Source organism: Jaculus jaculus, chromosome 11, assembly GCF_020740685.1.
Source record: "Jaculus jaculus isolate mJacJac1 chromosome 11, mJacJac1.mat.Y.cur, whole genome shotgun sequence".
In the NCBI taxonomy this organism is placed as follows: domain Eukaryota; kingdom Metazoa; phylum Chordata; class Mammalia; order Rodentia; family Dipodidae; genus Jaculus; species Jaculus jaculus.
The window spans coordinates 18,179,148-18,195,828 of record NC_059112.1 but is presented as its reverse complement, the minus strand read 5'-3'; the positions used below and the strand labels follow the sequence as shown (position 1 = coordinate 18,195,828).

Here is a 16,681-nt window from a genome sequence, read left to right as displayed (position 1 = left end):
ATCAGAATAAATAACAGGAAGAAATGAAAATTTTCACCTTCTCTATTTTTTTTTATGACTTCCTCACATTTCACACATGCCAAGAGATGATGTGTAAATCCTGCCACTTCATAGTAAGAATCCAAAGTTACTTTCAATTATATAGAATTACATGGAAAACTGGAATTACATGGAACGAGCAACCTGACTTGGTTGGTATGTGCACAACAACTCACGATTCCCCTTAGCATTTTAGAATTGGTAGAACAAAGCTCTCTTTATTCAGTATTTTCATGTTAATAAATCTCAGATTTAAAAGTTCTATCTTTTGGGTCTTGGAGGCTTTTCCACTGAAACTATTCTAACAAGCAATATGCTTTGCAATGAAACATTTATCTGCAGGTGTCCAGTCCCATTATCTGACGATAGATATTCACAGCCTAATAGATGTTTTACCATAATGGCCAAATAGGCAACATTTATTGAGTTTTCACCAGGCACCCTCCTGACACAGTAATCATCATGATTTCAAGTTTATGGGTAACGAGACTGACGTGGAGTCACTCACCGAAAGCCAACCAATTACTAAGTAGTAGCACTGGGGCTTAGAGCTGGGCACCAAGGATGTAGTGACCGTGTTCTCACTAGGCCATGCTGATATCAAAGAAACCATTATGGGGATTTTTTGTTTTAAGACTTGAAGGATTCCTGCCAGTCCCCACACTGATAGGGCACTATACATACTGGGGCTTAAGATGATCAGTGTGGAACTTCCTTCCTTCCTTCCTTTCTTTCATTCTTTCTTTTTTTTTTACAGAAATAATCATATTTTCAAAACCAACTTATTTGGGTGCTTGCCTGTGAAGCTTAAGGACTCACGTTCAACTCTCCAGGTCCCACGTAAGCCAGACACACAGAGATGCAAGGTCGCACATGCACACAAGAAGGGCCCGCAACTGAAGTTTGATTGCAGTGGCTGGAGGCCCTGGCATGCCAGTTCTCTCTCTTTCTATCTCTCACTCTCACATAAAGAAAAGGCAGACTCTTGGGCTTGCCTCAAAATAGAATAAAATAAAACCAACTTATTTGATTTACTTTTTTCATGTAAGTTTCCCATAAAGGTACCACATTCTTTTAAAGTGCACTTAAGTTTATTCTTGGTAATATGAGACATAAAGTTACCTCTCTGAGCATGGTTATTTTAGGAAGTGGTTACATTTAATTTCAGGAGTAATTCCCTCTAATTGGACTCTAATCCACTTCAGTTGGATGCTATATATTAAACTTTTCTCTTTCCCATAAGTGAGTCTGACCATATTACCTCACCTCTACTTTGAACCCTTTGGAATGGGTTTTCACTCAGCGTGTGTTGTTTAAACATTATATTTATTGGGACTGGAGAGATGGCTTAGCAGTTAAGTGCTTGCCTGTGAAGCCTAAGGACCCCGGTTTGAGGTTAGATTCCCCAGTACCCATGTAAGCCAAATGCACAAGGTGGCTCATGTATCTGGAGTTCATTTGCAGTGGCTGGAGGCCCTGGTGCACCCATTCTCTCTTTCTCTCTTCTTCTCTCTCTGCTGCTCTCAAATAACTAAATAAATACAATTTTAAAAACACTATATTTACAAAAAGAAAAGATTACTAGGACTATGTGGACCAATGCGCTTGGCAGTCTGGAATGATTTATGGGGAAATCATATATAAGCATAAGGAAACTTCCACACTTTTTTTAATGCGCAAGGCAAGCTCCACCAGTGAAGAGACTGCGCTGTGCTGTGGGCCGTACTCACTGTCGCTGCAGCTCTCCTCGTCACTCCCATCCTGGCAGTCCTCATCTCCATCACACTGGAAGGCGCTGGGGATGCACTGTCCACCTTGGCACTCCACCAGGCCCTGGCTGAGACAAGCTGCGAAAGGACAGACAAGATCCCCCTTATTTGTTAATTCCCCTTGTGGTCTGCTGGTCATGTGACCGATTCCCTCATCAGACATCACCAGGAACGCTGGATTCTGCATAGACAAATGGATGCGGCGTTACTGTGTTCACTGTAAGCATCACTGGGATGGAAGGGCTTCTTTTTATGTAGGATTTTTCCTTCCTGGTTAAAGAGCACTGATGAAAAATTAACTTTCCCTGTTACCAGTGTTACTGTCAGCAAGATGACCAGTAGTAAAAATGGGCACCTAGGGCCGGAGAAATGATTTATCGGTTAAGGTCCCTGCCTGCAAAGCCTGAAGGGGACCCAGGTTCGATCCCCAAGTACCCTTGTAAGACAGATGCACCTGGTGGCACATCCGCCTGGAGTTTGCTTGTAGTGTCTAGAGACCCTGGCATACCCATTCTCTCTTTGGCTGCCTCTTTCTCAAATAAAATAAAAATAAACTAAAATATTTTTAAATGGACATCTAGAAAAGGTATATTGTATGAGCTGGGGGTGGTGGCACACGCCTTTAATCTCAGCACTCAGGAGGCAGACGTAGGAGGATCACCATGAGTTTGAGGCCGCCCTGAGAGTGAATTCCAGGTCAGCCTGGGCTAGAATGAGACCCTACCTTGAAAAACAAACAAACAACAACAAAAAAAAAAAAGGTGTATAGTATGGTAAGAGACTGTCTGGGTGCATCCTATCAGTGTATATGAGTTTCAGTTCTCAAAATCTGCAAAGCAAATAGTATAGTCCTTGAGTCCTTGCTTTTGAGATGAGGAAACTGGTGTTGAAAGAGCACGGTGCCCATTTCAAAGATAAAACTGCTAAAAGATAGAACCAGATTATGAAGACAAACTTGCCTGAATCTAAACCCAAATAAACACATCGTTGTGCACCCACCCAACCTAATAAGCTGGTGAAGTCCGTCTGAAGGAGCTTCTGCAGTACATACCACACAATAAATATGCCAGTGCCAAACATCTTCATGACATCAGATAGTTTAAAGGGAGGGTCTGGTGGCCTTTGGCCTTGATTCCTATAGCTTCTCTAAATTCTGTACCTACCTACTGTCCTCTAGAATGCCATGCATCATGTGACCTGAGTCCTCACTGAATTGTTATTTAACATTAAGACCCCATTCCTTTTTTTTAATTGATGGCTTCCACACTCACATACCATGATACTTCACTCCCTCCCCCACTTTCCCCTCACAAATCCGCTCTCCATCATATCCCCTCTCTTCGGTGTCTCTCTTTTACTTGGATGCCATCATCTTTTTCTCCTATTATGATGGTCTTATGTAGGTAGTACCAGGAGCTCATGGATATAGAGACTCATTTCTGTCTGGTCAGTTGCATTGTAAGGAGGAGTACCCTTCCTTTGGCTCATAGATTCTGTCTGCCACCTCTTCCACAATGGACCCAGAGCCTTGGAGGGTGTGATAGATGTTTCAGGGCTAAGGCCCCCTCCGTCACTTCTCAGCACTGGGGCACCTTTGGAAGACCCAATTCCTGAATCCAGGCTCAGCACCAGATGCACCTGACCATCATGCCCTTGATCCACCACCAGCAAGCGACTTCTTAACACCACCAACAGCTGACTATGCAAGGACGTCAAGCTCAGCTCAGGGCCGGGAGAGCCCAGCCCTGTGTCTGTGATTTTATTTAGGTAACTTTGCCAGTGTCAAAATTTAAATTGTGTTATCCACATTTCTATGCTTTTTTGCCTCAAATTATAAGACAAGCCAACCTTCAATATCTGTGCATTTCTGCACTTGTAGATTTAACCCACCACAAATTAAAACTATTTGGGGAAAAACCTGTGTATGTACGTACCAGTCATGTACAAACTTTTTTTTTTTGCTTGTTACTTCTTTGGTTCCATGTTGGCATGTGTGTTGTAGTATGTGTGGTGTGGTGTGTGTATGTACCGCATATGGACGTGTGTACACAGATCCATGTGCCCCTGTGCATGAAGGCGCAGTCCGGAGGAGCGTGTTAGGTGTTCTCCATCACTCTTACACACTGTTTCCTTGAGATGAATTCTCTCACTAAACCTGTAACTGCCTCTTTTTTTTCCTGGTCCAACTGGCTGATCAGTGAGCACCAGTGATTTTCCAATTTTTGCCCCTACAAGGCTGATGTTACAGATATGCATAGCCATGCTTAGGTTTTTGCCTATGTGTAGGATTTGAACTCAAACCGACTCAGGCCTTCATATTTGTGTAGCAAGCATTTTAATCCATCGAGCCATTTTCTTAACCTTTTGTCATTATTTCTTAAGCAGTATAGAATAACAGACACTTATATAGCAATTACATTATAGTAAGTATACTATTTAAATGAAAGATGTTTGGGGGCATGGCTTAAGTTAATTAACGTTAACTAAAAAAATGTATGGGAAGATATGCAGAGGCTACATGCAAATATCATGCCATTTTTGATAAAGGACTTGAGCACCCCCAGAATTTGGTACCCATCCAGGGTTCCAGAAAGAATGCCTTACAGATGCCAAGGGTAAACTGTCTGCCAACTCTTTCTATCCAGATAGAAAAAAAAAATGAAATAAAAAAGTTTAAACAGTTTAAATATGCATGGGATATGTCATATTAATTCTTTCGAGTCAACTGCACTCTTTCGACATTTATTGCTTATTATTGCTTTCTAGGGATGGTGTATTTTCTATGGGGTAAAAGCATGGTTAATAATCATACTTGTTATGGGATTGGTTGTGTGAAAACAACCTGAAGTTTTTCATTCGCCCAGAGACGCAGCAGGCTATAAAAATGGTAATTGCTATCACACGCTTGCTGTGTCAATGTAGGATCACAGCAGCCTCTTCTCGCTGGCAACCCTCCCCATGTTCTCCCACAAATGGCCCCCGAGAACACATTTCCAAGTTCAAGAGAGAGAGGGCGTGTGGGGAGAGAGAGTATGGGTGCACTGGACCTCTTGCTACTGCAAGCCCACTCCAATTATACATGCCACTTTATGCATTTGATTTACGAGGGTACTTGGGAATCAAACCGGGGCTGTCAGGGTTTACATTCAAGTGCCTTTAACCTCGGAGCCAACTCTCTGGCCCCTTAAAGTGCTAAATTTCGATACCAGACCTTTCAGTGCCCCTCCTGGAGTACCGTCTAAATGAGGAAGAAAGGGGGAGAACAAGGAAAATGAGAATTGTAAGGACACTCACAGCAGTTGACCTCATCAGACTTGTCCACACAGTCATGGTCACCATCACACACCCACTCGGCCGGGATGCAGCGCCCATCCCCACAGCGATGCTCCTTGGTGAGGTTGCAGTCTGAAGACAAGAAAAGCTCATGAAGGTGTGAAGAAACAGCCTGGAAAACACTTAACAAAGTGTGTGGCTCACCATTACAGTTGAAGGGAATCTATTCCCATCCTCCTGGTGCCTTCCCGGACATCTCTATGATGAGTCTCACACGGTTAAGTGTTACCTTCCACCAAGGCCTGCAGCCCACACCACTGAGGGTGCAGATGGGTCTGCTTCTCAGAGGGTGTGGTGACTCTGCTCAGCTTGCCCGGAACCCTAAGTTTGCTCCCATTGTCACATTCTGTTTCCTGTACCCGTGAAAGCTGCGTGACTTTTACGCCAGCTCAAATGCACAGACGTGAGACTTTCGCTTTACTCCTCAGGTTGGATGGACCCGCAATGGTTCTGCTGTGTTTTCAAGAATTATCTCCCCAGTAAATGGGAAAAGCAAGTGTCTTCTGACATCTTACGCCCGACCCTAAGCCTGTGTATTCTACTGAACTAATCCAAAACATAACTCCCATCTGAAAGAACTGCCGGGAGAAAAACACAAATATTATGATGACGATTTCTTTCCGCCACCCTAGTGGGAGGAATGTCTCTAAGTGGTAACTTTACTGTCTTAAGTGGAAGTGCCCCTTGTTTCTTTGCTGTGAGAGGTAGTGTAAAGTAAATGCAAACAGCGTTTTAAAAGATGCACTAGTGCACCCTGTAATATTAGTACATGGGAAATAGTAGAAGAAAAAAGGCTTAAGGACAGCTTTGGGTACATACTGAGTTTGAGGGCACATTGGACTAAATGGTACCCTGCCTCATAGACGTGGAGGAGAGAGCTGTATGTTGGTTCGCAAGCAGTAGATGCAATAATGAGAAACTATTATGGGATTTGTGAATAGAGCCACTGCCGCAGGCTCCCGAGAGACCATGGCTCTTAAAGGGTATATGGGCCGGGCGCGGTGGCGCATGCCTTTAATCCCAGCACTTGGGAGGCAGAGGTAGGAGGATCACTGTGAGTTCAAGGCCATCCTGAGACTACATAGTGAATTCCAGGTGAGCCTGGGCCAGAGCAAGACCCTACCAAAAAAAAAAAAAAAAGGTATATGGGAGCAAGATAGATGACTACAGAGAAGATAATGCAGAGGTAAAATAAGAAAAATAACACAAAAGGGGGACGTGTGGATGGGATGCAGAGGATCCCCCCATGCCCAGTCTACTGAAGACAGAGAACAAGGGCAGAGACTGGCCCAGGGGAAGGTAGTGATCACTCCCGCCCAATGAAGGTCACGGATGGAACTAGCTTCACGACAGCAGCCCCCTTCAGAGGCCTTGTGTTGGACAGCGAGCCTTTCTTTCCCAACACTATACTCTGCTCCCTTTACTGTTACAGTATGCTCTGCGCCTCTTTACTAACATACTTGGATCCTGTTACTAAACTCAAGCCATCGCCATGGTCTCGCAGCCTCCTGATTATTTCAGTGGGGAAAGGGGGGAGGGGATTAGGTGAACTGTGAGGTTCTTGAGTGTGTGTGTGTGTGTGTGTGTGTGTGTGTTATGCATGATGTATGTGTGCATATGCATGTGCTATGCAGGACCCTGTGCACCTGCCTGCAAGGCCAGTTGGGGATGGTGGGTATCCTACTCCATCACTCTTATGCCCATTCTTTTTTTTTTTAAGTTTTTATTTATTTATTTATTTATTTGAGAGTGGCAGAGGGAAAGAGGAAAAGAGAGAGAGAGAGAGAATGGGTGCGCCAGGGCCTCCAGCCACTGCAAACGAACTCCAGACGCGTGCGCTCCCTTGTGCATCTGGCTAAGTGGGTCATGGGGAATCGAGCCTCGAACTGGGGTCCTTAGGCTTCACAGGCAAGCGCTTAACCACTACGCCATCTCCCCAGCCCTCTTATGCCCATTCTTACTTGAACCGGAGTCTCTTACTGATCCCAGAGCTGTTGTTCTTATACTCTGCTCTCCAGGAGACATGGGTTGCAGACACACATGTCCACGCCCACCTGTTTAGCTGGGTCCTGGAGCTCACATTTCTCTCGCAGAGCCTCCTCAGACCCCCATGCTTACACAGGAAGTGCTCTTGACTGCAGAGCCATCTCTCCAACCCCCACAGCGCAAGGCTGGGAACACCAGGTGCTTTATCTGCGTGACTACCATCCCCTCTCTCTCATTTGTTCTGCATCGAGAGACAATTAGTTAGACAATTCTCCAAGAGACTTGCCTAGCACGGGGCTATTTCTGACGCTCATCATCCCATTCCTTGGATTGCACTTCAGATCCTTTGCAACGTTCCTGTGGATACGTTCTAATGCTGACTGCTGTGTCGCGCCCTCTGCTTGGTGTCCACCCCCATATCGCCTTTCCTCTACTGTTGCTCAGCAATAGAATACTTCAAAACTGTAAAGGTCAAGCAAAGCCAAATAACCCGGGTTCAGTTCCCCAGTACCCATGTAAAGCAAGATGCGCAAAGTGGTGCATGCATCTGGAGTTCGTTTGCAGTGACTAGAGGCCCATCATGTCCATCCTCTGCACCCCCTTCTCAAATAAATAAATGAAAATTTTTTTAATTTTAAGCTTATCACAAAGCCATGAAGATCAATAAGCAAGAGTAATATTGATGATTTAGATTCACGAGACATCATGCAGAATTGAATAAGGCTCTCTGAAAGGTGGGGTTCTGCTTTTAAAGATATGATGAGCATCTGCATACATACACATGTGTCATCCTAACCCTCAGTGCAGGAGTCCCTAAGGTTAGGAATCAAATAGAGGAAGGCTCTTTGGCTCCATGTTAGATTTTGTAGTATATCTTTCTGCAAAGCTTTGCTTAAGAGCTTGGATCCAAATATAATCTACTGGCTCTAGCCCAGGAAGAAAAAAAAAAACACTCACAGAAATTGAAAAATATATTTAACACTTTAACAACTTTGTCCATCTTCCCACCTCACTTCCTTAGCATTTTCTTGTATGACTGTTTATGTAAGAAGCATTATGTTGACACCAAAAACAAAAACATGACCGAGGGCTGGAGAGATGGCTGGGTGGTTAAGGCGCTTGCCTGTGAAGCCTAAGGATTCACGTTCGACTCTCCAGACCCCACAAAAGCCAGACATACAAGGCGATGCCAGCACACAGCACACAGCACACAGGGTCACATATGTGCACAAGATGCCTCACACGCCTGGAGTTCAATTGCAGTGGCTGGAGGCCCTGGCGTACCAATTCACTTTCTGTCTCTCTCTCTCTCATAAAAAATAAATAAACAAATAATTAGGGCTGGAGGGATGGCTTAGAGGTTTAAACGTTTGCCTACAAAGCCAAAGAACCCTGGTTGGATTCCCCAGGACCCGCGTTAGCCAGATGCACAAGGGGGCGCACGCGTCTGGAGTTCGTTTGCAGAGGCTGGAGGCCCTGGCGCGCCCATTGTCTATCTCTGTCTCTCTCTCTCTCTCTCTCTCTCATAAAAAATAAATAAACAAATAAGTAATTAGGGCTGGAGGGATGGCATAGAGGTTTAAGCGTTTGCCTGCAAAGCCAAAGAACCCTGGTTGGATTCCCCAGGACCCGCGTTAGCCAGATGCGCAAGGGGGCGCACGCGTCTGGAGTTCGTTTGCAGTGGCCGGAGACCCTGGCGCGCCCATTCTCTCTCTCTGTCAAATAAATAAAAATATTTTTTTTTTAAAAAAAAGAATAATTTGAAAAAGGACTGAGAGCAGCGTTTGAACAGACTTCTTCTTTCTTGAAAGTAGGAAACCTAAGCATTTGGCCACGGAACCTGCTGGTCACGTCGCTGGGTCCGCAGCGCCCGTGCCCGCGGGCCACAGCCCGGAGCCTCCTTACCGCAGTCCTGCTCCTCGCTGAGGTCCCCGCAGTCGTCGTACCCATCGCACACCAGGCGGTCACTGAGGCACCGGCCCGAGCGGCACCGAAACGAGCCCTCGCTGCAGTCTGCGAACAAGAGACACGGCCGCTGTGCGGGCACACACACCCGACGGCCTCCCGCCACGCTCTGCCCCAGGGATCTCCCGCGCCACGCCTGTCCGTCTCCCCGAGGGAGGAGTTATGTTACTGCAGCATCAGCTCCCAGACCCGGGCTCCCAAGCCAAGTACTGAAATCACCTTCTGAACGTCTTTATCTGACAGCCAGCTTCAAAGCTGCCTGAAAATCCTGGATGGGCGAAGATGAGAAAGGGCCTTCTCCCTTCACAGCTCCCATGGTGGTTCATATGCATCCGGCATGAACGCCTTTAATGGAAACTGGGTAGTTCTTTCCTAAGAGTGCCTCCTTTTAAAAAGGCGACGCTAGGGCTGAAGAGATGGCTTAGCGGTTAAGCGCTTGCCTGTGAAGCCTAAGGACCCCAGTTCGAGGCTCGGTTCCCCAGGTCCCACGTTAGCCAGATGCACAAGGGGGCGCACGCATCTGGAGTTCGTTTGCAGAGGCTGGAAGCCCTGGCGCGCCCATTCTCTCTCTCTCCCTCTTTCTCTCTGTGTCTGTTGCTCTCAAATAAAATAAATTAAAAAAAAAATTTAAAAAGGCGACGCTGATAGCCAGCCGGGCGTGGTGGCGCACGCCTTTGATCCCAGCCCGCGGAAGGCAGACGTGGGAGGATCGCCGTGAGTTCGAGGCCACCCTGAGACTGCATAGTGAATTCCAGGTCAGCCTGGGCCAGACTGAGACCCTACATCCAAAGGAAAAAAAAAAAAAAAAAGTCTACATTGATGAGTAAGAAGAGTCATAAATGGAAAAATAAAGCCATCAATAGTATAAAGATGACATTTTTTCCCATATAAACTTTATTGTTTAAGTAGGTTGGATCCTCCAGTAAGCAAATACGTTCCCAAGATTATGTTAGTAAGATGAGTTCTATATATAATCTCAGGAAGCTTATATTTAATGTGGACAGGAAGCACATGCAGGGAAACCATTTCCCAGTTCTATTAGGAAGGTAAGGTCTTGCCTTTGAGGACACCTCAATTCCTGTCTGGGTTCTGACACCTACTGCCTGTGGGATTTCTAGTACATTCAACTCTGTGAATCTCTGAATAGATCTATGAAAATGAGGAAATATAAGCCACTTACCATAGTACTTATATGACTTCCACTCTTATATTTAATTTATGATATATTTTGAGTTAATATTTACATATGATTTGAGATGAAAGAGTTCATTCTGCACCTCTGCTATCGAATCATCCCAGCATCATATACTGAAATATGCACTCTTCTCATATTTATGTGCACACAAGAAGACATTAGCAAGTAAATGAATCAAGCTACAAATATATGTGACCATACCAATTAAGCTCAAAAAATGTTAGACTGAGCTGGAGAGATGATTCAGTGGTTAAGGTACTTGCCTGCAAAGCCTAAGGACCCAGGTTCATTTCTCCAGTACCTGTGTAAAGCCGCATGCACAAAGTGGTGCACGCGTCTGGACTTTGTTTGTAGTGGCTGGAGGCCCTGGCATATACATACAAGCCCTCTCTCTCTTCTCTCTCTCTCTCTCTCTCTCTCTCTCTCTTTTAAATAAATAAAATATTTGATAAATGTTATACTGTTTGACTATAGCACATAAATGTATATGCTCTGGATATAAGCCCTGTATATGATTTACAGATATCATATATATATATATATATATATATGTGTGTGTGTGTGTGTGTGTGTGTGTGTGTGTGTATAACAAATCTGTATATATCACTCTATAATAACTGTAACAAAGAATAGAACAGAAAGTCTTTTTGAAAGACATATGAATGATTGAAATGTACTCAACATTACTGGTCATTGAGTAAAGGCACATAGAATCACAAGAAGGAATTATATATAATACATACTCCAAAGTGGCAACAGTCAGACACTATAAAGGCAATACCAACTACTTGTAAGAATTTTGAGAAATTAAAATATTTGCACATTGCTGGTGGGAATGTAAAACAGCAATACTACTGCGCAAAACAGTTGAGCAGCTTCTCATGAAGGCAGATATCACCACGCCACACAAACCATGAATTCCATTCTTAGAAGTCTTCCCAAGAGGAGTTAGACACGTATCCATGCAAAGATTTGTATGTGAATGTTCATTCACAGTAACATTATTCATAATAGCCAAAAACTGGAAAAAATCCAATGTTCACCAGCTGATGAATGAACAGCAGAACGTAGTTACAGGCACACAACCAGACACTATGCAGAGATTCAAAGAACTGATGTATGTGACAGCGTTAATTAAGCTCAAAATTGTTATGCTTAGTGAAAGAAACCAGATCCCAAGACTACATATTATATGCCCCATTTATGAAACTCCCAGAAGACTTCAAATTTATAACAGAACACGGATCAGTGGTTGCCAGGGTCTAGAAGGGCTAAGAGGGGGAGGGTGACTGCAAATGGGTGGGATGGAAATAAACACTTGGAACTGGACTATGGGGATGGTTGCACAATTCTGTAAATTCAGTAAAAATTTGTAGGTGATCTATACAACATATAAATTACACCTCAATACAATGTAAAATGCTTTCATTAAAATAAATAAGAGTAGGCTGGAGGGATGGCTTAGCAGTTAAGGCGCTTGCCTGCAAAACCAAAGGACCCAGGTTTGATTCCTCAGGACCCACGTAAGCCAGATGCACAAGGGGGCGCATGCGTCTGGAATTCGTTTGCAGTGGCTGGAGGACTTGGAGCACCTATTCTCTCTCTCTCTCTCTCTCTCTCTTTCTCTTTCTCTCTCTCTCTTTCTCTTTCTCTCCCCCTCCTTTCTCTTTCTCAAATAAATAAGTAAAATTTGTAAATGTTTTTCAAAATAAAACCAGCATTTAGTAGTAGCTGGATTCCAAAACTTTTCTCTTATTCAAAACAAATTAGAAGTGAAAATATGCTGTTTAAGGCTGGGGAAGATCATGGGAGATTGGCAATATTGTAGCAAGGTGGGCATAATGAGAAGTTTAGCATGTTTCAAGTGAAGGGAATGACCAAGAACCAAGGAAAAAGGCGAGGAGGGAGGGCACATCTCAAGGCTCGTGAGGACCAACATCACAAGTCCTGAAGAGTCCCCTGAATGCCAGCTGATTATCACCTATACATCATGCAACTGGCAGTGGGCTCATCCTTCCAATAAGCATCCTAGCTGGATGAAAATTATCATTCAAAGCCTTTGGAATCTGTTGGCTGACCCCCCTCTAACTTCTAGTGTTCTGTAGTCCCATAGGTAGGGTAAGCACAGCTTACAATAACCTATTGTACCTTATGAATAATAGAAAGATTGATGTCTGAAGAACAAGCACAATGAAATGATTTTTTAAAATGGAAATTATACTTTGGCATTATATATTATATGTATTATTGGATTATCACACTGTATTCTATAAGTGTGTGTATAATTATTATGCCAACTGAAGTCTTGGTCATTGATTAAACTGTTAGCTACAGCAAAATATGACATTTATTTTATACATTTATCATTAGTGTTTATTTTAAGAAGCTGTTCTTGTAAAAGGATTCATCTTAAGTACTTAGATAAGAATCACATCATTTTAGAAATGGAAGGGTCCTTAGTGTCTTTATTAGGAGGTGTATGTGTATACACACACACACACACAAACACACATGCACACTTATACATATACAAAAGTTTTGTTGTTGTTGGTTCTATTTTTTTAAAACATGGTTTTTTGGGGGAGAATCCTGCTCTTTAAATTTTTTGTGTTTATTTTTATTCATTTATTTGAGAATGACAGACAGAAAGAGAGGGGGAGAGAGAGAGAGAGAGAGAGAGAGAGAACGGGCGCGCCAGGGCCTCCAGCCACTGCAAACGAACTCCAGACGCGTGCGCCCCCTTGTGCATCTGGCTAACGTGGGTCCTGGGGAATTGAGCCTCAAACTGGGGTCCTTAGGCTTCACAGGCAAGTGCTTAACCACTAAGCCATCTCTCTACTCCAGTCCTTTTTTTTTTTTTTTTTTCGAGGTAGGTAGGGTCTCACTCTGGTCCAGGCTGACCTGGAATTAACTCTGTAGTCTCAGGGTGGCCTTGAACTCATAGCGATCCTCCTACCTCTGCCTCCCGAGTGCTGGGATTAAAGGCGTGCGCCACCACGCCCGGCAAGCCCCGCCCCCCTTTTTTTTGAGGTAGGGTCTCACTCCAGCTCAGGCTGACCTGGAATTCACTGTCGTAGTCTCAGGGTGGCCTCAAACTCACGGTGATCCTCCTACCTCTGCCTCCCAGGGTGGTGGGATTAAAGGTGTGCGCCACCATGCTTGGCTCAAAGTTGTGTATTTTTTTAAAGTACTTATTTGTTTGAAACATTTTCAAATGAAGATAACTATAACAAAGAAAGACCAAAGAACTAAGAGAGGTCCTGGTTATCCCTTGACAGTCCCGATTCTTCCTGTTCCACAGAGGGTGCTCTCTCCCCACCCTGCACCTTCTTACTGAACGGGGTGCGTTATGCCAGCTGGCCCCAGACACGTCATGTATGCCACTGTTTTATGTATCCACTGGGCAGACGGGGGAGATCTGCGTATCACGATGTACATACTTCTTTGACAACATTGAAAAGATCTTTTGGATTTTTGTTTTGGTTTAATTGATATTACTCTTTCAGGAAGATTTGAATCACGATGTAGAATGAGCAATACCCAGGGAACTAAGGCTTGTCCACTTGATCAGGCGCGGGCACACCCATCTTCCGAGGAGGAGTCGAGCAGTGTCAGGGGCAAATTGTAATTCACGAGTGAATTTCTTCCAAAGCAGCGCACCTTGCTCTTCCTGCCGGCAGGAGCGCGAGGGAATCACACACTCCTTTCAGGACGTGACCACCCTCAGAACGTGCCAGGACTTGCTGGAGGTCTGCTGGCCTTTCGTATGCTCATTCTCCACCTTTGGTGTGGTGGTTTGATTCAGGTGTCCCCCATAAACTCAGGTGTTCTGAATGCTAGGTGCCCAGCTGATGGAGATTTGGGAACTAACGCCTCCTGGAGGGCGTGTATTGTTGGGGGCGGGCTTATCGGTGTAATAGCCAGTGTCCCCTTGCCAGTGTTTGGCACACTCCCCTGTTGCTATTGTCCACCTTATGTTGGCCAGGGGATGATGTCCACCCTCTGCTCATGCCATCGTTTTCCCCTGCCATCGTGGAGCTTCCCCTTGAGCCTGCAAGCCAAAATGAACCTCTTTTTCCCAGAAGCTGCTCTTGGTTGGGTGATTTCTACCCGCAATGCGAACTGGACTGCAACACTTGGCAATGCATGCTGAAACCCTCATCAGAGATATTTTAACATAAGCACTGCCTTTTATTTTTTTTCAAGGTAGGTTCTCACTCTAGCACAAGCTGACTTAGAATTCACAATGTAGTCTCAGGGTGGTCTTGAACTCATGGTGATGCTCCTACCTCTGCCTCCTGAGTACTGGTGTTAAGGGCATGCGCCACCACGCCTAGCTGAGCATTGTCATTTTAAAAATTACTTTAGTCGGGGCATGGTGGTGCACGCCTTTAATCCCAGCACTTGGGAGGCATAAGATCACTGTGAGTTTGAGGCCATCCTGAGACTACATAGTGAATTCCAGGTCAGCCTGGACTAGAGTGAAGCCCTACCTCAAAAAAAAAAAAAAAAAAAAAAATCATAACATGCATGGAAAGGATGCCAGGATTTAAATACATACATACATACACACACACGCACACACACACACACACACACACACACACACAGAGGTACAGATGCAGCTTTCCATTGTCAGGACTTCTCCATGAGAAGAGAATTCCAGAAGTTAGATACAAAATTGGCTGCATGCAGAAAACAACCCGCTCCTCCCTGAGGAAGGTCCGTGTGATTAGTAAACACTCAGAATCTGAACCAGGAACACTGCAGCGCCAGAAATACACAGCAAACAGCAAAGATTACAGAACTTCCCTTTATTGGAATAAATGTTTATTGGAGCTGAAAAGAGATGTGGTCAGCGCAGTTTGGGGCCAACAAGTCAACATTTTCAAAAGGTACTTGCTGTGATTTTCTTGCTCAATCCAAGCATTCCTTTGCATGACCTAAGATAGACCTTTTTCTACCTACAACTCTTTTTCCTTAAGGAGACCTTGATACAGAGTTTCCCCTGAAGCTCTTTCATGTGGATATTTATTGCAGCTTGGCATCTCCCAGACACACTATTAACCTTTGTCCCTCAAATATTATCATTAAAGCTGAATGCCAAGAAACAGCAAACCTTTTGACCAAGGACGCCATTCAGCTTGCTCAGACTCTCTGACTCTGTAAACATGAGTGGATTTGCCTCCACTCAAGAAACAAGTATGGAAGCTCAAGTGCCACCCGTAGGATGTTAAAGACTAAAAATCATTCCATCCAGTCCTCTCACTGTGACAAATCAGCCAGGGGTGAAAAGCAGTTAAGTGGTCATGGACACTTGGAGCGCTATAATAGTCAACAACCTCCAAAGGCATAAGAAATCATCCAGATTAAAGCATTTTCTTGTCATATAAATGAGGAAAATATAATATAAATCACCAAGTCTGAACTTGTATGGACATAGTGCTGGACAAGTCATCTCTACCATACCTGCCAAGCTCCAAGGAACATTGTAAAGGAAGTGGCAGATGGAACATGATTGCTGTTCTCACTGTTGGCCAGAGAGTCTTCTCTATAGCTATGGTGGTAGACACTGAGGAGACTCAAAATTTATTGAGACAGAAAACAAGAAGCTGTCGACAGCCAAGACTAAAGAAGATTTCTGACATGCCTTCTGAGGCTCAGAGAACATTGTGGAAGGAGGGGGGAAAGAATGTAAAAGGTGTACTGTGAGGCATTGTCATCCCAACAGGAACCCACTGGAACATCATATCCCCACAGTGGCTACTGAAACCCACTGCAAAACACCATTCTGAGCCCATCAACATGTTGACATAAAGGATGGAGGAGGACAAAAGGAATGAGATAACGAAGAAATGACCACCTTGAAAAAGGAGGCTCCTCAGTGGAATGGGGCCAGGGGAGTATGGAAAAAATAGAGTTAGGAGATAAAACATGACCAAATTATAATATGTTCAAATAGTAAAGTTCCCAGTAAAATTTGTTGTCAAAAAGGAACTATTCAAGAGTGGGCTCAAAACCAGTACTTTGATTTGCTGGCAAGCTTGGAATCCTTAGCTGTTGCTCTGAAAGAGGTACATTTCTCTCGTGCTGATAGTGAAATCAAATCCTGCAACTAAATGTTTCTAGGACAGCTGGTGGAGCGATTAACAAATAGTAATGTCTTTCCCCTTGCTTTCTGTGGATACGACCTTTAAAAAAAATTAGCAATTCGGTAAATTCCACAGATACCTTACTTGACCTATGTTTTATAAAAGGAAACAAACGTTGAGCAAGAGGCGATTTTTACATACTGTCTCCTCTGGCAGTTCTCCTGCTGTCCTACCTGCTAGAGCCTTAGGAACGGGGCCTTCTTTTGTTCTCAGAGAATGCTCAGCAAAACATCTTCCCCTCA

The 16,681-nt window shown here is 44.2% G+C and overlaps 1 protein-coding gene across 1 annotated transcript in view; it reads right to left on the bottom strand.

Moving 5' to 3' along the window:
* LOC101603302 (atrial natriuretic peptide-converting enzyme) overlaps nucleotides 1-16,681 on the bottom strand; it is a 115,404-nt gene that overhangs the window by 67,451 nt on the left and 31,272 nt on the right. The window contains exons 5-8 of the mRNA XM_045161242.1: nucleotides 8,968-9,140; nucleotides 5,371-5,494; nucleotides 5,103-5,213; nucleotides 1,770-1,886 (exon numbers count right to left, since the gene is read on the bottom strand). Of these exons, the coding sequence (XP_045017177.1) occupies nucleotides 1,770-1,886; nucleotides 5,103-5,213; nucleotides 5,371-5,494; nucleotides 8,968-9,140 (525 nt within the window). The remainder of the gene's footprint in view (nucleotides 1-1,769; nucleotides 1,887-5,102; nucleotides 5,214-5,370; nucleotides 5,495-8,967; nucleotides 9,141-16,681) is intronic.